This window comes from Panthera pardus, unplaced genomic scaffold (genome assembly GCF_024362965.1).
Source record: "Panthera pardus isolate Hobbes unplaced genomic scaffold, ASM2436296v1 HiC_scaffold_12, whole genome shotgun sequence".
Classification (NCBI taxonomy): domain Eukaryota; kingdom Metazoa; phylum Chordata; class Mammalia; order Carnivora; family Felidae; genus Panthera; species Panthera pardus.
Genome location: NW_026526677.1, coordinates 50455695 through 50476116, shown reverse-complemented (window position 1 = coordinate 50476116; position 20422 = coordinate 50455695). Strand labels below are relative to the sequence as shown.

Genomic DNA, 20422 nt, shown 5'->3' with positions numbered 1-20422 from the left:
TACAAGATGAGACATTGTTCTGGGGAAGATCAAACAGTTAGTGATTTGACTCACAACCATAGAAAATATGTCAAATAGTTTATCATTTAGTTTCCCACAATAAAAGAAATGAATCATCCTATGTTTATAAGCAAAGTGTCTGGGGCACTTTGGGCCAACCAAAGGAAATTTAACAAAAGTCTCTAAAAACAGTGGTCTGTAAGTGAAAAAAGATACTCAAGTATTAAGTGAGACTTCAGGGAAGTTTCTCGTGTAGTTCTTTGCTCCCCACCATTGGGTGAATATCTAGAAATATACCAAGGGAAATCCTGTTTTGAACAATAATCTGTGTGAGTCCATGATGTGGAACCAGTTTGATCACCCCAAAATAAATGTATCTTTTCTTACTCATTCACAGAACAGGTTTCACTCCAGGAATAAAAATCTCATCTACTCAGTTTCGTGAAGCCCTACAGTGCTTAGTGCAACAGAGTGGGCCTTCAGGTCAGTCTGAAAAGTTACAATGACTTTGAAAAGTACTTCTGCTTTTAATAGCTAGTAAAATTTATAAGCACACATGCTCTTTGTTATATCAGACCCACTTTGAAGAATCTGTCAGAAATAAAATATCAGTATGATTATATGGGTGTATGGAATGAGATGTTTATTGAAGTTTTGTCTTAATGACAACAATCCGGTAATGACCTAGATGATCGTAACAGAGGAACAGATTAACTGTTGTATTATATATTATATTTAAAAATGAATGACAATAACACACTACCAATATAGGGATCCCTAATATATTATTGACCTTGGAAAAATAACAAATTAAGCATGTTAATACTGAGTATATAGACTGGCCATTTATTATATTTAAACAGAGTTTAGTCGAGCAGCGGCCAAACAGCACATAGCTTCTCAACACAATCAGAATATGTGTGAATCCACCTTTCTTCGCCACAATTTCATCAAAGCTCTTTTCATCTCACTGTTTCTCAAGCTGTAGATCAGTGGATTCAACAGAGGTGTAAGAAGTGAGTAAGACAATGACATCACCTTCTTTGTTTCTGGGGAGTAGCCAGATTTGGGTTGGATATAAGTCATATTGGCTGTGCCATAGAAGAGGGTCACAGACGTGAGATGGGAGGCACAGGTGGAAAAGGCCTTTTGCCTCCCGGTGGCCGATGGCATCTTCAGAATGGCAAAGAGAATCCGAATATAAGACAAGAGAATCAACACAAAGGGGACCATGACAATCAAAATGGTGCCAGTGAATGCATAGATTTCAAACAGAAAGGTGTCTGCACATGCAAGTTCTAGCACAGGGGGTGTCTCACAGAAGAGATGATTGATTTCATTGGGGCCACAGAAGGGAAAACTGAAAACCCATGTGGTCTGCACGGTAGCCACCATGATCCCTGAGACCCATGAAAACATTACTAATTTCATGAAAACCCTTTTGTTCATAATCATTGGGTAGCTCAGAGGATGGCAGATTGCAGCAAATCGGTCATAAGCCATCGCCCCCAGGAGAAAACATTCAGTCCCACCAAAAAAAAGAATAAAATACATCTGTGCAAAACAGCTCACAAATGAAATTGACGTTTTCTCAGTGGAGAGGACCACCAGCATTTCAGGCATAATGACTGCACTGAAACTCACATCCACCACAGACAGGTTCTGCAGGAACAGGTACATGGGAACGTGGAGGCTCTGTTCCAGGGAGATGATGACTATAATGATGGCATTTCCCATCAGAGTCCCAAGGTAAACAACCAAGAAAACCCCAAAGAGCTGCTCTTGGAGTTCAGGAAAGTTAGAAAAGCCCAAGAGGATGAATTCAACCACAGAGCTTTGATTTTGCCTTTTCATTTCAGTGGTGGAGAGTATATTATTTTTGTGGACATATGTATATAAATTATGAAGTCACGGTCCAAAAGCTGAGAGTTTTAGTCTGAAATTATTGGCAGAAGATGTAATCGTGAGTTCATTTTGACAGATCTTCAAGTTGGCAAATCTTGAGAATAGCCAATATATTAGAATAGTGAATCTTTCAAATACAAATGAAATGAGGAATTTTGTCTCAGAAATATTCCTTTCAGTTTATGAAAAGCAAGTGTTCTCTGGCAGCTTTTTTGTTAGGTTGAAAATAAATTCCATTCTTAAAACTTGTAATCCATTGTCCATGATATTCATGTATGCATTTCTGTTCTTTCCAATTGTATATTTACATGTGATTTTTCCAATAAAGTGTTTGAAATAAATAACAAAAAAAGACACAAGTTTATAACTATTAATTCAAAATTAAAACAAATTTTGATGAATATTTATTACAAATGCCAAAATTCAAAATACATTTCTCTTGCTTTGTTAAAAATGAAATACATGAGGGCCACCTGGGTGGCTCAGTCAGTTGAATGTCTGATCCTTGGTTTTGGCTCAGGTCATGATCTCACAGTTCATGGGATTGAGCCCTGGGTCAGCCTCCACGCTGACAACATGAAGCCTGCTTGGTAGTCTCTCTCTCCCTCTCTCTCTCTTCTCTCTGCCCTTCCTCTGCTCAAGCTCATTCTCTCTCTCTCTCCCTCTCAAAAATAAATAAACTTTAAAATTAAAAAAATGAAATACATGAATAATATACCCAAACAAGCAGAGAAACACTCAAAAGGGATTGAATTTTAGATGCACTTATCTCAACTGAACATAAGTAAATTGTTTCAAGCATATTGATTTCTGGTTAGAATGGGACTAATTATATTGAAATACATCTAAATGGGAAAATTTAGAGGTCAGTTCTCCACCGTCCATCCTTGTGACCATAAAGTGGCTTTGGGGGCTATATAAAATTCCATTTTTAGTTATTCTGATCCTGTGATTTAGCCTCTCTTTCTCTCTCTCTTTCTCTCTCTCTCCCCCTCCCTCTCCCTCCTTCTCTCCCTCTCCCCCCACCACACACACACTATTAGCAAGTTCATTTAACCATTAACAATTTAATAAACATATCATTGATTGCATATCTATCATGTGGGAGCCTGTGTACCCTCAAAGATACATTTGTGACATAAATTCAACAGAGAGGTCTTTCCTGGCTACACAACACAAAATCGCAGCCCCTATCCCCTACTCCAGCACCCTGTGACTCCCATCTCCCTGGTTTATATTTTGCCATAACACTCATCACCAGCTGAAATAACACATAGTATTTGGGCTTTGGCTTATTATCTAACTCCCCCTTCTGGCATGTAAGCTCCAGAAAGACAGAAACTTTGTTTTGTTCTATACTTTCCTGTGTTCTCAGTGCCCGGAACAGATAATAAATGATATAATAAATGCAACACCAACATTTGTTGAATATATCAAAGAATGAATATTAAAATTTAGAAACCTGGACTCTGCCTTCAAGGAATATAGTGTCTGAAGGAAAAATAAGTCAAGGGAATAGAGAGACCCTGCAGACCCTATAGGGGTCCTAACTCTGCTACTACCTCCAAAATGAGTCTTTGACTCTTCCTGTACTCAGGTTCACTCATGTGGTTTGCAGCAGGAAGGTAGCCCTGGACCTGGCATGAGTGTTTCTCTGATTTGTTCACAGAAAACTGCATGCTTCTCCTCCATTCAAATGAGGACAGAGCTGAAGGGAAGGTAGAAAAGTGGGTGGGCACCTAGAAGGCATATATGCTGCCTGAGTCCTTTGGGCCCACCAGTCCCAGGCCCAGCTGACCATCTTCCTCCCAGGAAGCACCTCACTTCTCCCCCTTGTCCTGGGGCAGAAGAAGTGAGCACCTCTTGGCAGAGAAGGAGCACCTCACTTCTCCCCCTTGTCCTCCCCAGTCACCCAAACCTATGTCTCCAGCATCCTATTTATTGTCAAGCCTACAGTGAGGTCTTTAAAATCTGGAGTCCCTCTGGCCTCAGCAAGTTCATTCCCCCCTGCCCCAACACTGCTTCAATTCATGGCCTCTTTTCTTTGCCTGCCCCTCTCCACCCTACCCCCATCATTAAATAGTCTCCTAACTGGCTTCTCCACATTTTGTGACTTCTCTTCCAATCTATCCTTCATACCTCTGACAAAATAATATCCTCCCTTCCAGTACCTTCAGAGTCTCCTCTCATTGGTAAAATAAAATGCTCACTTCTCAAGCTGGCATTTAAGGGAAACTAGATGGAAACAAGTGCTCTAGAAATTTTAAAAGGGAAAAAGTACTTTGGAATGGCAAGAGGAAGTAAACAACCATAATCACAGGATGTCATGGGTGGAAGGGCCAGGAAGTGGAAGGAGGAAGGCAGAAAGAGGCAGGCTGACTTGCTCGAATCAAAGGTACTCGATGACATACATCTCAGTACTAGAATGAGGGCCTCCTGGCCTTGAAGGGGGTGCTTTGAAAACGAGCAGACTTTCACTGTGGGACAAGATGAAGCCAGAAGGATAGAAGGACAAGCAAGCTGAGGATATGTACTGTTTTCTTGACCTCAGATCATTAAAACATTAACAGATAGTAGAAGGCAAGTTGATTTACAGAGTTTAACTCTGTATTGATAAATCGAATACCATATGTATTAACCTCAATAATTACATATTGGATATCAAAAAATCTCCTAAAATTAGTAGACTTTGCAGAAAAAAACCATGTAAGTACCTTTTCTAGTAGATAAAAAATACATATATTAAGCACCGAGTATATAAAACCAATAAGTTTTAAAATATGAAAATTTAGAGAATCTTGAAAGAAAAAGAAAGAAAGAAGAGAGAAGGAAGGAAGGAAGGAAGGAAGGAAGGAAGGAAGGAAAAGGGAGGAAATAAAGGGAGGAAAGAAAGAAAAAAAGAAAAAGAAAGAGAAAAAGAAAAGAAAAAAAGGAGAGGAAAAAGGAAAAAAGGAACAAATGAACAAATGAACCTGAATTCTCCCTCCATCTTTTCCCTTCACAAGAGTTACCCTAATGCTAACCTGACTGATTCAATGACATGTCCTTTCAACTCCACTGTTAACTTTCTGTATGACCCTGGGCAAATCACTCCTTCCTCAGGATTTCATCTTTGTGCATGACTGGCCTTATTTCTGACCACCTCCAACCCCAGCTACATAGCTCTATGAATTGATGATTAGTGCAATAAAACTACTTAAAGCTCTAATTATTGCCCAAAGTTTTATGTGACTATGAAAGGCAGAGTAGTTGACATTCTCACCTGAGCACTGGTAAGCATCTCCAATTATCAGTGAGAACTATAAATGGCAAACCCACTAACAAGTACATAAACAGAATCTTCAGTTCCTTTCCTATGGACTGGTTCTGACTTTCATCCCATTTAATCAGATGTTTCACCTCTTCAGTAAAAAAAAAAAAACAAAAAAAAAAAAACAAAAAACACAACAAAACAAAAAAACCTCTCCCATAAATACAACTCAGTGATTGAATGCACTGATTTTATAATATTATATGGGCATTAAATGTTTGCCCTTTGAGAGCCCTTCTCTGGAGAACTTATACTCAATTTATATAGACTTTCCCCTATGGACATAAAAATCTCAGCTATATAAACTTGAAACAACACTCCTTCAGAGCCCTATAGGGAAAAACATCTCTTCACTCCAGAGACCCAATTCCACCAGGACCTCCCCCCCCCCCCATTAAAGAATGAAAGCAGAGGCTGAGTGAATGTTACTAAACAGGTTGAGGAAGAGAGGAAGGGATGGAGCTATGAACAAAGGCAGGGTTATCTAGACTTATTGCATGGGATGGACAATATCTGCAGTGATCGGAAAACACATTAAGACAAGTAGGTTGAAGTTACTGTGTGGAAAGCCTGGATATTTTTATTACCAAAATTTTAAATATATTTCCAGTAGAAGTATGAAAACACTGAAATTGGGGGGTGGGGGGATAGTCATTCAGGTTACTTTATAGTTGGTGCTTTTTAACTTGAAGAGAAAACATCTAGACTAGCTGTATGACTGAGAAAATATGTAACTTCTCTGGCCCTATTACTTTTCTGCTGAAATTAAGATACTGTTATTAATCTCACAAGGTATGTATAAGAACCTAGGGTCTCAGAGTTCAGCCTACAACAATGAGACCATTGGCTCAGTCTCAGCAAAATGTAGGGATGAATGAATCCTCAGGCTTGACTTTATCCTACACTCAGATGAGGTGAACAGAATCTGGGTTCCCTTTCTCTGTTTCTCATCTCTGCTTTCCTAGGGTAGGTTACATTCTCAAGGAGGCTCTCCCCTCTGAGAGACAACAAGGCTGCCAATACAGAGATACATCCTCTCCAATCTGTGTCCCATGGGAAACATACCAGTTATTCTGTGGGGAAAGGCTTTCATTCACAAAAACCAATCCAAGAACCCCCCCCCACCCCATATCATTCACTGTAGTAGGATTACATGAGAGACCATGAACCAGACAATGTGACTAATGAGGGTGGAAAATGCTGCCAAATATGCACTTTATGGTCCCTACCCCATAGCTGAGGATAGCATCTACCCCAAGTGTACACACCTGAAAAAGTTTAATGAAAAAATTCCCCAGGAGAAATAAAGATATTGTTGGTAGAGGAAGGAGGCCAATGAGTGATGGTGAGCCAACGCTCAAATGCCCCTATACATATGCAAAGGCACACTGTCTCATTGCAACTATTGCATGAATACAAAGAAACCCAATCAATTCCATTTGTTGTTGGGGTTGTGTGTGTGTGTGTGTGTGTGTGTGTGTGTATGCACACACGTGTTTTGCAAGACAGGCTGGAAGGAAGTATAAATAGGATGGAATGGATGAGTAAAACAAGAAATATTGCAGAGGATGAATTGAGTGTCCTGAAGGACATGGATGTTGTGGGTGAAGAAGATAAGATTTCAAATCTTGATGAAGGAACGATAGAAAATAACTAGAAACAGGGTAAGAGAAGTCTATAAATGAATTACTTCAAAGAGTTCACACATTTTGTGGTCTAGTTCCCAAGTCTAGGAGTGAAGGGGAAAAGATTATTTAAAAAAAGTCAAAGGGTGAATAGTTACACATCCTACTAATGAAGGCGCCTTTTTGAGATTAACCATCCTTTCTCTCAGCAGGCTGAGTCTGACAGTATGGATGCCCCAGTCACCGTCTCCATGGTAAAAAAAATCTACTGTGCTGCACCAGTTTGCATTCCTACCAATAGTGAGTGCAAAATGCCACTCTGGGAAAAAGTATGGAGGTTTCTCAAAAAATTAAAAATTAAAAATAGAACTACTCTATGGCCCAGCAATTGTACCACTAGGTATTTATCCAAAAAATACAAAAGTGCTGATTCAAAGAGGCACATGCACCCCAATGTTTATAGCAGCACTATCAACAATAGATAAATTATGGAAAGAGCCCAAATTCCCATCAACTGATGGATGGATTAAGAAGATGTAGTATACATATATAATAGAATACTACTAGGCAATAAAAAAGAATGAAATTTTGCCATTTGCAACAATGTAGATGGAACTGGAAGTTATTATGTTAAGCAAAATAAGTTAGAGAAAGACAGATATCATATGATTTCACTCATGTGGAATTTGAGAAACTCAACAGATGAATATAGGGAAAAGGAAGGAAAAATAAGGTAAAAACAAAGAGGGAGGCAAACCAGAAAAGACTCTTAAATACAGAGAACAATATACAGCCAAGAATCTTTTATCCAGCAAGGCTGTCATTCTGAATACAAGGAGAGATAAAGACTCCCAGACAAACAAAAACTGAAGAAGTTCTTGACCACTAAACCAGCCCTGCAATAGATCCTAAGGGGGACTCTGTGAGTAGAATGCTGCAAAGACTACAAAGGATCAGAGACATCACCTACAGCATGAAACCTACAGATAACACAATTACACTAAATCCATATCTTTCAAAAATAATTCTGAATGTAAATGGACTAAATGCCCCAATCAAAAGACATAGGGTATCAGAATGGATTAAAAAAAAAAGACCCATCTATATACTGTCTATAAAAGACTCATTTTATTAAAAATTTTTTTAATGTTTATTTATTTTTGAAAGAGAGCACAAGCATAGGGGCAGAGAGAGGGGATCTGAAGCAGGATCTGAAGCAGGTTCCAGGCTCCAAGCTATCAGCACAGAGCCCTACATGGGGCCCAAACTCATGAGCCACAAGATCATGACCTGAGCCAAAGATGGATGTTCAACCAACTGAGACACCCAGACACCCCAAAAGACTCATTTTAGACCTGAGAATGCCTTCAGATTGAAAGTGAGGGGTTGGAGAACCATCTATCATGCTACTGGAAGTCAAAAGAAAGCTAGAGTAGCCATACTTATATGAGACAAACTCGATTTTAAACTAAAGACCGTAACAAGAGATGAAGAAGGGCATTATATCATAATTATGGGGTCTATACATCAAGAAGAGCTAACAATTGTAAATGTTTATGCCCCCAACTTGAAACAACCCAAATATAGAAATCATTTAGTCACAAACATAAGCAATCTTACTGATAAGAATACAGTAATTGCAGGGGACTTTAATACTCCACTTACAACAATGGACAGATCATCTAGGCAGAAAATCAATAAAGAAACAAAGGTCTTGAATATTACACTGGACTTGATGGACTTGACAGATATATTCAGAACTTTTCATCCTAAAGTGGCAGAATACACATTCTTCTCAAGTGCACATGGAACATTCTCCAAGATAGATCACGTACAGTGTCACAAAACAGCCCTCTATAAATATAAAAGAATTGAAATCATACCATTCATATTTTCAGGTCACAACGATATGAAACTTGAAATCAACCACAAGAAAAAATTTGGCAAACCTCCAAACACATGGAAGATAAAGAACATCCTACTAAAGAATGAATGGGTCAACCAAAGAATAAATTTTAAAAATATATAAATGGAAGCAAATGAAAATGAAAACATGATAGTCCAAACCCTTGGGATGCAGCAAAGGTCGTCCTAAGAAGCAAATACATTGCAATCCAGGCCTATCTCAAGAAACAAGAAAAATCCCAAATACAAAACCTGACCTCACACATAAAGGAACTAGAAGCAGAGCAGCAAAGAAACCCCAAAGCCAGCAGAAGAGAAATAATAAAGATTAGAACAGAAATTAGCAATATATAATCCAAAAACAAAACAAAACAAAACAAAACAAAAAACCAGTAGAACAGATCAATGAATCTAAGAGCTGATTTTTGAAAGAAGAAACAAAATTAATAACCCCCTAGCCAGACTTCTCAAAAAGAAAAGAGAGAGAATCTAAATAGATAAAATCACAAATGAAAGAGGAGAGCTCACAACCAACACCACAGGAATACAAACAATTATTAGAGAATAATGAAACTATGAAAAATTATGTGCCAACAGTCTGGACAACCTGGAAGAAATGGAAAAATTTCTAGACACCCGTGCACTATCAAAACTCAAAGGAAAGAAATGGAACGTTTGAACAGACCCATACCCAGCGAAGAAATGGAATCAGTTGCCAAACATCTCCCAACAAATAAGAGTCCTGGGGCAAATGGCTTCCCAGGGGAGTTCTACCAGACATTTAAAGCAAAATTAATACCTATCCTTCTCAAGCTGTTCCAAAAAATAGAAATGGAAGTAAAGCTTCTGGACTCTATAAAGCCAGCATTACCTTCATTCCCAAATCAGACAGAGATCCCACTAAAAAGAATTACAGGCCAATATCCCTGATGAAAATGGACACAAAAATTCTCAACAACATACTAGAAAATTGAATTCAACAGTATATTAAAAGAATTATTCACCATGATCAAGTGGGATTCATTCCTGGGCTGCAGGGCTGGTTCAGTATTCACAAATCAATCAATGTGATGCATCACATTAATAGAAGAAAGGATAAGAACCACATGATCTTGTCAATAGATACAGAAAAAGCATTTGACAAAATATAGCATCTTTCTTTAAAAAACCCTCAAGAAAGTCAGCATAGAAGGAACATACTTTAACATCATAAAAACTATATATGAAAAGCCTACAGCTAATATCATCCTCAATGGGAAAAACTGAGAGCTTTCTCCCTGAGATCAAGAACAGGACAGGAATGTCCACTCTCACCACTGTTGTTTAACATAGTGTTGGAAGTCCTAGCCTCAGCAATCAGACAACAAAATGAAATAAAAGGCATCCAAATTGGCAAAGAAAAAGTCAAACTTTCACTCTTCACAGATGACATGATACTCTACATGGAAAACCCGAAAGACTCCACCAAAAAGCTGCTAGAACTGATAACATGAATTCAGCAAAGTTTCAGGATAAAAAATCAATGTACAGAAATTGGTTGCATTTCTATACACCAATATGAAGCAAAAGAAAGAGAAAGCAACAAATTGATCCCATTTACAATTGCAACAAGAACCATAAAAAACCGAGGAATAAACCTAACCAAAGAGGTAAAAGATCTGTATGCTGAAAACTATAGAAAACCTATGAAAGAAGTTGAAGAAGACACAAAGAAATGGAAAAACGTTCCACTCTAATGGATTGGAAGAACAAATATTGTTAAAATGTCAATTCTACCCAAAGCAATCTACACATTCAATGCAATCCCAATCAAAATGGCACTGGCATTTTTCTCAGAGCTAGAACAAACAATCCTAAAATTTGTATGGAACCACCAAAGACCCTGAATAGCCAAAGTAATGCTGAAAAAGAAAACCAAAGTGGGAGGCATCACAATCCCAGACTTTCGTCTTCACTATAAAGCTGTAATCAAGACAATGTGGTATTGGCACAAAAACAGACACATAGACCAAAGGAATAGAATAGAGAACCCAGAATTGGACCCACAAAAGTATGGCCAACTAACCTTTGACAAAGCCAGAAAGAATATCCAATGGGGAAAAAAGACATACTCTTTAGCAAATGGTGCTGGGAGAACTGGACAACAACATGCAGAAGAATGAACCTGGACCACTTTCTTACACAATACACAAAAATAAATTCAAAATGGATAAGAGACCTAAATGTGAGACAGGAAACCATCAAAACCCTGGAGGAAAAAACAGGCAACCACCTCTTTGACCTCAGCTGCAGCAACTTATTACTTAACACGTCTCTGAAGGCAAGAGAAATAAAAGCAAAGGTGAACTATTGGGACCTCATCCAGATAAAAAGCTTCTGCACAGCAAAGGAAACAATCAACAAAACTAAAAGGCAACCAACAGAATGGGAAAAGATATGTGCAAATGACATATCAGATAAAAAGTATTCAAAATATATTTTAAAAACTTACTAAACTCAACACTCTAAAAATAAATAATCCAGTGAAGAAATGGGCAGAAAACATTAATAGACACTTTTCCAAAGAAAACACCCAGATTGCCAACAGACACATGAAAAGGTGCTCAACATCGCTCATCATCAGGGAAATACAAATCAAAACCGCATTGAGATACCACCTCACAGGTCAGAGTGGCTAACGTTAACAACTCAGGAAACAACAGATGTTGGTGAGGATGTGGAGAAAGGGGAACCCTCTTGCACTATTAGTGGGAATGCAAACTGGTGCAGCCACTCTGGAGAACAGTGTGGAGGTTCCTCAAAAAATTAAAAATAGAACTACCCTACAACCCAGCAATAGCGCTACTAGGAATTTATCCAAAGGATACGGGAGTGCTGATTCATAGGGGCACATATACCCCAATGTTTATAGCAGCACTTTCAACAATAGCCAAATTACAGAAAGAGCCCAAATGTCCATAACTGGTGAATGAATAAAGAAGACGTGGTTTAGATATACAATTGAATACTACTTAGCAATAAGAATGAAATCTTGCCACTTGCAACAACGTGGGCAGAACTGAGGAGTACTATGCTAAGTGAAATAAGTCAGCCAGAGCAATACAGGTATCATATGTTTTCACTCATATGGAACTTGAGAAACTTAACAGAAGACCATGGAGGAAGGGAAGGGGAAAAATAGTTTGAAACAGAGGGAAGCAAACCGTAAGACTCTTGAATATGGAGAACAAACTGAGGGTTGATGGGGGCATGAGGGAGAGGGAAAAATGGGTGATGGGCATTAAGGAGAGCACTTGTTGGGATGAGCACTGGTGTTAAATTTAAACAATGAATCATGGGAATCTACTCCTGAAGCCAAGAGCACCCTGTATACACTATATGTTAACTAACTTGACAATAAATTATATTTTTAAAAAATCAACACTGAATAGAAGCAAATCAGAACAGGGAAACAATAAAATTAAATTTAAAATAAATTTATCTTTAACCACCTTTACTGGGGCACATGGGTGGCTCAGTCAGTTGAGCGTCTGCTCAGGTCATGATCTCAGGGTCATGGGATGGAGCCCTGCATCGGTCTCCAACCGAGTGTGGAACCTGCTTGGGATTCTCTCTCCCTCTCTCTCTGCCCCCACCACTTGCACATGCTCTCTCTAAAATAAATTAAAAAAAATACAGAGAACAAACTGTGGGTTGATGGGAGGGGAGGTTAAATGGGTGACAGGCATTAAGGAGGGCACTTACATGTCATATGTAAGTGCCCTGGGTGTGATATGTAAGTGATCAATCACTGGGTGATTACACTGTATGTTAACTAAATTGGAAAAAAAAAATCCATTGGGGGCTAAAAGTGGGGAATGGGCAGTGTGAAACATAAAGATTATCATCTTTCTGAGTCTGTTATGAACTCAGAAGGGTGTTTTGCTTTGTTTTGTTGTTTTGATTTGTTGTTTTGTGTGGTGTTTGGAGGGGTTGTTTGCGGGGTAGATTATTTTGGTTTGTTTGTTTTGTGTGTCTGTGTGTGTGTGTGTGTGTGTGTGTGTGGAGGGAGTTGCATTTCTGCCAATGTTCCAAAAAGGGAAAAGGAAATTCTAACTTGTCTAAGAAGGCATAGTCAATGACAACAGTGACAAAAATGGATTTGCACATTGATCCAATCTCAAAATTGCCACATATTTGCTAAAATAAATTCAGTCTTTCCCTGGCAAATGTTCTCCAAATATTCCCAAGAATATTCACATTTTTAACTTGCTATAGGAACCCCACCAGTTTGTGGGCTCTACAAAAAAATGTGGGTTTCATTTTAAGAATCCCAGAGATAGGGAGAAATATGGTAAAATTTTCAAGACTATTTGGAGCTATAGCAGCTGATATATTACTTCATGTGGCTTATGGCTGCTGCCTGCTCCCCCACCACCCTCCTCCACTAAGGGTTGCCAGATTGAGCAAATAAAAATATATAATGCTCAGTTAAGTTTGAATTTCAGATAAACAAGTAAACTTTTAGTATAAGTGTGTCCCACGCCAAAAAAATATATATATATATAGTTTATCTGAAATTCAAATGTAACTGGGCATCTTGTATTTTGTCTCACTACCTTCCTCCTCCTGCCACTCTTGAACCCCACCCCTTCAGAGGGGGTCCCCATGGCTGTTCCCTAGGGACAGAGCTCTTCCCTTTGACCACAGCCTTCTCTTTCCCATGGTTGGCACCTCCCACTCCCCAGAGGGAGGCTAAGTAAGCACCAGGTAAGGCCAGCCCCTCTCTGTACCTGGAATCACTCCTCCCTTTGACCATCAAGTCCTGAAGCCCAGTGGACCCTTTCTTTCAGACTTCTATCCACAGGGATTTCATTGCATCTCCCTCTTACACAGCCCCCTCAGGGAATCCCAGACCATCAGACACACTTGTATTTGTGTAAAGTCTGTGTGACATATTGTTCTGCCTGTTCAGAATCCTTCCCTTTGGGGAGCTACTCTCCCATTCCATGCATTTCAGGAAGTTCTGATCCTTTCTTACTTAGCCATGGGGGTGTGGCCTAGACCATGAGACTTAGGGCTATCCAGTCAGAGAAGTTCATCTTCCAGACCACAGTGATTGTTCAAGGCTTGGTACATATCTAGGGTCAGGTCAGAAACCTCTTCCAACTTCTCTGCTAGACCTGTTGGTAAAGACAATTCTGTTCCTTTAGGGTCATTGACTGTAAGGATGGTTTAAGCAGACCATAAGAGAAATGGCTCTTATGGCCATTTTCTCTGACATGTAAGAGCCACTCTCTGAAATGAGAAGAAAGGGTGACTATAAAAAGAGCAACAGACAAGAGAGAGAGTGAAACCTTGATGTCGTTGTTTAAAAAGAGCCTGACAGGGGTGCCTGGGTGGCTCAGTCGGTTGAGCATCCAACTTCAGCTCAGGTCACGATCTCACGGTTCGTGAGTTCGAGCCCCGAGTCGGGCTCTGGGCTGATGGCTCAGAGCCTGGAGCCTGCTTCCGATCCTGTGTCTCCCTCTCTCTCTGCCCCTCCCCCATTCATGCTCTGTATCAAAAATAAATAAACATTAAAAAAATTTTTTTTAAATAAATAAATAAATAAAAAGAGCCTGACATACCTAAAACTAGAAATCATTACTTTTTAAAAAGTAAATACAGTGGGTCATTTAATTTTTGCTTAAGCTAGTTTGGATTGAACGTGAATCCTAATATGTTTAAACCTCAGTGGTTTTTAGATCCATGTTTTTTGAAGCAGGCCTCCTAGGCCCCATGAAAATCCAGCAGTGTAGCTAAGCACCTGTTTCATTGTGCCCAAATTCTGTATGACGTTTGGGAGTTGGTCTCTGTGAACATCTAAGCTCTGTAGGGGACAACACAGCCTTTCTCACTGGATGCCAACCAGCCTCTGTAGGAACGTAGTACAAATTACTCTTCAAATAAGTACATGCACACGCATAAGGTTTGTTACATGTACCCTGAATCTAGGTGTTCAATATGCAATCTATCTAATTATCAAATGTGGAGCCACCAACCTTCCTGTGTGAAAAAGAATTAATAATAATTAGTGTTATGATGTCCCAATTGACCATCCAAGGCTGAGTTCCCTTGGATTCAGACGTCTGGGCATGTCCAGCAGATTACTGGAATTGGTACACATGGAATCAATTTGTGAGGAGTCATGACAGTAATAAAAATGTGTAAAAAGCAAAACGAGGGGTATCTATAACCTTTCTGTGGGGCACTGAGGGTCCAAAGCAGCACCGACATTCTCAGCTGTGCTGACACCAGCAGCAACAGCTGGGGTGGGGATAGGTTTGCAGTGCTTAGGCACAAGGTCCTCAGGGGCCTCTACACTGTTGACTGAGGTATGGGAACTAAGAGATGTCTTTGAGGAACCCCAGAAATTGATAGGGCCCCTAACTGAACTTTAATTTCCTCATCTAAGAAATGAGTCACGAACTACATCTGGAATTCCTTTGATTCTTCTTCTTTTCTATACAGAGGGAGCCAAAGAAGAAAAAGAGATTATGAGTTACCGCTTAGAACTGACTGGTCTTTACAAAAATAAAAGGGAGGTAATGGCACCAATGAGGACAAGTGACATGGTATTAGTACAAAGCTAAGTCAAGTCACAGTAGACCTTCCAAGACCAAAGATCTGTAACAAGATATGGCTTATTTCCAACATGGAAACTCTAGAAGTTTCTAGAAAGATGGGGAGCTACTATCTAAGCAGCAATTGATCACAAGTACAAAGTCAAAGGGATATTCCAGTATGACACAGTACACTATTTCCTTTAAATGTTGATATGAGGGGCGCCTGGGTGGCGCAGTCGGTTGGGCGTCCGACTTCAGCCAGGTCACGATCTCGCGGTCCGTGAGTTCGAGCCCCACGTCAGGCTCTGGGCTGATGGCTCGGAGCCTGGAGCCTGTTTCCGATTCTGTGTCTCCCTCTCTCTCTGCCCCTCCCCCGTTCATGCTCTGTCTCTCTCTGTCCCAAAAATAAATAAATGTTGAAAAAAAAAATAAATGTTGATATGATATGTTTCACATTATCCCATTTTATAGAATAAGCACAATCCATAGTTTATTATATTTAGAAGTTTATTTTATACAAAGAGTCAAATCACATGTTTGGTGACTGACATTGACACATACATAAGAGGGGTTACTGAAACTCTACGGTATAGGAGGTTATAAACAGCCTCTAGGAGGAGGGGATTTTAAATAACTGATTTTGAGCCATTGATGGTAAATGTGGTTGTTCCTGGGAACTCATTCCACATGGACTTTCCCCACATCTTATGTTCCAAGTTTTCTGATCCCCTATTATCCAATGTTATTTTCGATTTGTTCCTCTGCTTTTCCACTCCTAGTACCCATTAGTGTAATCTCTCATCTGTCCATTCCTTTTTACACCCTGTATTCCCCTATCCCCCGGTCCCTACCCCCACCACCTTCCCAACCCTTCAGTTCTATCTGCTTCCCAGATAAATGCTGCTCCTACCTGCCACGTCGTTCATTCCTCTGCCTCTCTGCCTTTTCCATTAGAAGACTTCTCTTGAGCCTTTGCTATATTATTGTCACAAGGACATTTTTGCTTTTCTTTCCATCCATTGCTCAAGCTGGTTTTGACAGAAAATGAGTTCTTGCCATGGGATTTCTTTTTATTTGAATGTTCCATCTTAAACGATACATCGCTCATCTGAACGCCCTTTACCAGATTCTTTATTTTAGACTTATACAGAGATAATTCCAAATCCCAGGCCCTGTTACATTTTATAGATTCCATTTTTTCTTTAAAATTCTTCAGATCCTGCTGTACCGAGGGAGAAATTTTGAGGGAGAACTTTAGCTCAAAGTTCGAGGAGGTCTCTTTTCTCGATATGTCCAATAAAAACCGTGTACTGAGGGTCATCTCCTCGTTCCCTGCCTGCCCCTCTTCATCCAGAAGGCTGTTTACTTTTCTGTGGGACTCTTTCCCCAGCTGACTCTGGTCCTCTTTCACCAGGTAGGACATGGCATAAAAAAATTCCTGGAAACTAATGTGGCGGAAGGTATAGAACTTCTTGATGTCAAATCCCTCTTGGTAATCCATGCTGCTCAGGAAAGCATCAAGCCTGGTCCCATCTAAATTGTACTTCCTGAGGTCAGCTTCTTCAAACATGAACCTCTGGTGCTGGATCCCCTCAGCTGCTAAGGAGCACAGACCCCTCAGGACCCTGTGCCGGGTAAGCTCAGAGCCGCCTCCGTTGTCACTGGGCGGCAGGAAGGTAGAGACATAGGCCATGAAGATGTCTGTGCCATTACTGGGAGTCTCTGAGATCTCCCTGCCCTTCTCCATCTGCTCCTTCAACCAGGAGCAGACCACCCAACAGATGCCTGGAATCTGACATGATTTGTAGAGAATATCATTCCCTTGTACAATGTCAAAGGCATTTCTGGCTTGCTCCTCATCCGTGAAATAGGAGCTGAAATACTTCCTCCTCTCATCCTCAGAAAAGCCTAGGATGTGAATATGATGCGACTGTTTCAGCAAGGGCTTCAGATTCGGCAAAGCAAGGGGCCGGGTGGTGATAAGAAGTGAAGACGTGGAAAGCATCTCTCTCCTAATTAGACGGTGCAGGATTTCCCCCATGGGGCACGGACTCAGCCTCTTCAAGCCCTTTGCAAAGGGCCTCTGCAGCTCATCAAAGCCGTCCAGGATGAACAGCAGCCGCTCTGGCTCCCTCAACATCTCATCCACAGGTGCCTGGTTGTCCCCACAACACCACAAGAGGAGCTGGTTCAGTCTGCCCTCCTGCAACAGGACCACTTCTCTGCAGCTGACATAAAAGACATAATCAAACCGGCCTTGGTAAAGGGTGCCAGTGGCCCAGTCCAGCACCATTTTTCTGGCCAGTGTTGTCTTTCCAGTGCCAGCAGACCCCTGTAGTACCACTGTGGGCGGGGCTTGGTAAGGCCTTTCTCCTGGATCAAACAGAGCCTGCAGCGACACGGAGTCCAGCTCTTGCTCCAGAACGGGGAGGGCAGACGATTCTGGGCTCTCCTGGCTAGGCCTGGCCACGAGGAGCAGCTGGCTGTGGCTGCTGCAGGGTCCCCCCTCTTGCCTCTCCTCCAGGCCGCGCATATGCTCTCGGTATATTTCTCTGTAATCTGAGCCAGACACATGGGGTGTTAGCGGGTGACATGGAGATAAAGAAGGACCAAGAGGGCCGTTCACACTCTAGATCCTGATCTCTAGTTTCATTTTGTATGCTAACTTCTATCTTCCTGAAGTTTATACTTCCAGCCACAAGGACAGTGACTGCTACAGATGTGTATGTGTGTGTACCTGCACACATTTACATGCCTGGTGTGCATGTGTACACCCATATGAGTGTGCAAGGGTGTGTTTTGTGTGTGTGGGTATCTGTGGGGTATGAGTGACTGTATCCACACATGCCCATGAGAGTACACCTATGAAAGCTTATGTATTTTTTTAATGTTTACTTATTTTTGAGAGAGAGACAGAGCACGAGCAGGGTAGGGGCAGAGAGAGAGGGAGACACAGAATCTGAAGCAGGCTCCAGGCTCTGAGCCTGATGTGGGGCTTGAACCCACGAACTGTGAGATCATGACCTGAGCTGAAGTTGGATGCATAACTGACTGAGCTACCCGGGCACCCCAAAAGCTTGTGTATTTTTGTGTGAGGAAGGCATGTCAGTGTGCATCAGCAAGTAGGTGTTTGTAAGAATATGTATATGTGTAAAAGTCTCTGTGTATGTGACTGAGTGTTCCGATGAAACATCCTCATTTCAAATGGTGAAGACAGGGCCGCCTGGGTGGCTCAGTTTGTTAAGCATCTGACTCTTGACTTGGCTCAGGTCATGATCTCACAATTTGTGGGATTGAGCCCTGTGTGGGCTCTGTGCTGACAGTGCGGAGCCTGCTTGGGGTTCTCTGCCTCCCCTTGTTCTCTCTCTCTCTCTATCTCTCTCTCTCTCTCTCTCAAAATAAATAAATAAACTTTAAAAAAAAACAATTAAAAACTTTTTAAAAATTGAAATGATAAGGACAGAGAGGGGAGAAAGGGAAGGGAAGCTGGAGGATAGTGAAGTAATAGAAACCTATTTTTGGTAATCAAAGCAGGTGCTCAAGATAAACCAGCTTCTGAGCAGAAGCCATGACTTTGTGCCAGAAGAGGTCTCAGGTGTGAAAGGGGTCTATGGATGGAGCACCCCCCCAGCACCCCATGAGAAGGGACAGGAGACATTCTGGGCTCCATGCCCATCCTGCACTCTAGGGCGGCATCAATCCATCAGTTCCTTGAGAGAGAAGGACGCAGAAGCAGACTGTCCTCTGTGGGAAATAGCCTGAGCTGCCTGCTAGGACAGCAGCTAAGGCAAGGTCAGACCCCCACCACCTGATGCCATTTCTGCTGCTTAGCGGAATCCCCTTCACCAACATCTTCCCCAATCTCTAAGTCCTTCTCCTCTCCTCTTCTTTTCTGTGGCACTATGACTGGAGGCAGGAGGTGGGGGCATTATGGCCACAAGATAATAGTAATCTTTCTGTAAATAAATCCCCACCTTCGGCTCAGGCTGTCAGAGCCTTGGGCTGGAGACCACCAGGACCCTGGGCACTGGTGCTCCTAGGCATGGACAGAGGGCAAGAGTAAGAGACAGCATAAATCACAGGCTGTGGGAGTCTCTGGAAATGTCATGGGGGTATCATTCCCATGATACATTGCTTACATACATAGTCCTGGGGCTACCCTGACCTCCTGTCATCCCCTCCTGCACTCACCATTCAGACAGATGTGGCTGAGCTGGTCCACTAGTTCCAACAGGTTCATGACCTTCAGGATCCTGAGCACCACCTTTGAGGCCTCCTGTGCTCCATACAGGGAAATCAGCAAAGAAGCCAGGTCCACCCGGCTCAGGTCCTCCAGCTCCCCCCGAGCCAGCTGTGGCTGCCTCTCAAGCAGGCTTCTGTCCCGTAAGTGGAACTTGAATAGCTTGAAGCTTTTGTCCTCAAGGTCACTCAAAACCCAGAGCAATGTCTCTCGGGGGCTGTGGGCCAGGGCCATGGTGTTGGGGTGAAGGGTCGAGTTGAGACCAGTGACCTGGAGAAGCAAGGGAGAGGGGAAGAGAGGTGAGCACTGAGGGAAAAGCAGCCTGCAGGCACCTCAGCCACTCTCCTTTCTGGGTGTTTAGCAAGCTGCTGAGCCCAGGCCAAGGAGAGAGGAGAGAGAGACGTGTGCAAAATTCCAAGAAAAGCGAGTAGGTGGGACAGCAGGGAATTTTCTTACTCATTCCCGGCTGTGCTTCTTTGTCAGCTGACGTGTGTCTGTGCCAGCAAATAGGAAGGAAGGGATGTGGGTGTATAGGTTCTATCTCTCCATCTCTCCCTCCGCCCCCGTTCTCCCTCTCACACACACTATCAGGCCCTAAATGCCTACTTAAGACAGTTGGGTTAAAAATATATACTTCTTTAAGTTTTCAAAGTGAGCCCTTCCCTGACTTTGTGAACCTATCCAGAGTTGAAGCATACTGGCTAGGACTACTGAGGAGTTCTGGCAAGAAGGTAGAAACTCTATATCATCAACCCATTGGCTTCGCAATCAGCCTCATGGACTCAAGCACACACAGGATTTCAAAGCTGGAAGTTTTCTAATTCAGATAAGGAGACAAGTTCAAATAATA

At 41.5% G+C, this 20422-nt stretch overlaps 2 protein-coding genes across 2 annotated transcripts; both read right to left on the bottom strand.

Annotated features, from left to right (window-relative positions):
- Positions 1–909: 909 nt before the first annotated feature.
- LOC109271038 (olfactory receptor 10A3) lies at positions 910–1854 on the bottom strand. Its single transcript, XM_019456070.2, has one exon. The coding sequence runs from the start codon at positions 1852–1854 to the stop codon at positions 910–912; it is 945 nt and encodes a 314-aa protein (XP_019311615.2).
- A 13973-nt stretch (positions 1855–15827) lies between these two features.
- Positions 15828–19975, bottom strand: NLRP10 (NLR family pyrin domain containing 10). The gene is made up of 2 exons (XM_019456202.2): positions 19524–19975; positions 15828–17891 (listed from the first exon to the last, which is right to left on the bottom strand). Exons 1-2 carry the CDS (start codon positions 19804–19806, stop codon positions 16255–16257), a joined length of 1920 nt encoding a protein of 639 aa, XP_019311747.1. The 5' UTR covers positions 19807–19975; the 3' UTR covers positions 15828–16254.
- Positions 19976–20422: the final 447 nt, after the last annotated feature.

What these genes read in the sequence shown, in the direction of transcription:
- NLRP10 (XM_019456202.2), bottom strand. Translation starts at nt 19,806, where the DNA reads ATGGCCCTGGCCCACAGCCCCCGAGAGACATTGCTCTGGGTTTTGAGT. An exon ending in CAGCCACATCTGTCTGAATG is followed by an intron (nt 17,892 to 19,523) that starts GTGAGTGCAGGA and finishes TGTCTGGCTCAG; the next exon opens with ATTACAGAGAAATATACCGA.
- LOC109271038 (XM_019456070.2), bottom strand. Translation starts at nt 1,854, where the DNA reads ATGAAAAGGCAAAATCAAAGCTCTGTGGTTGAATTCATCCTCTTGGGC.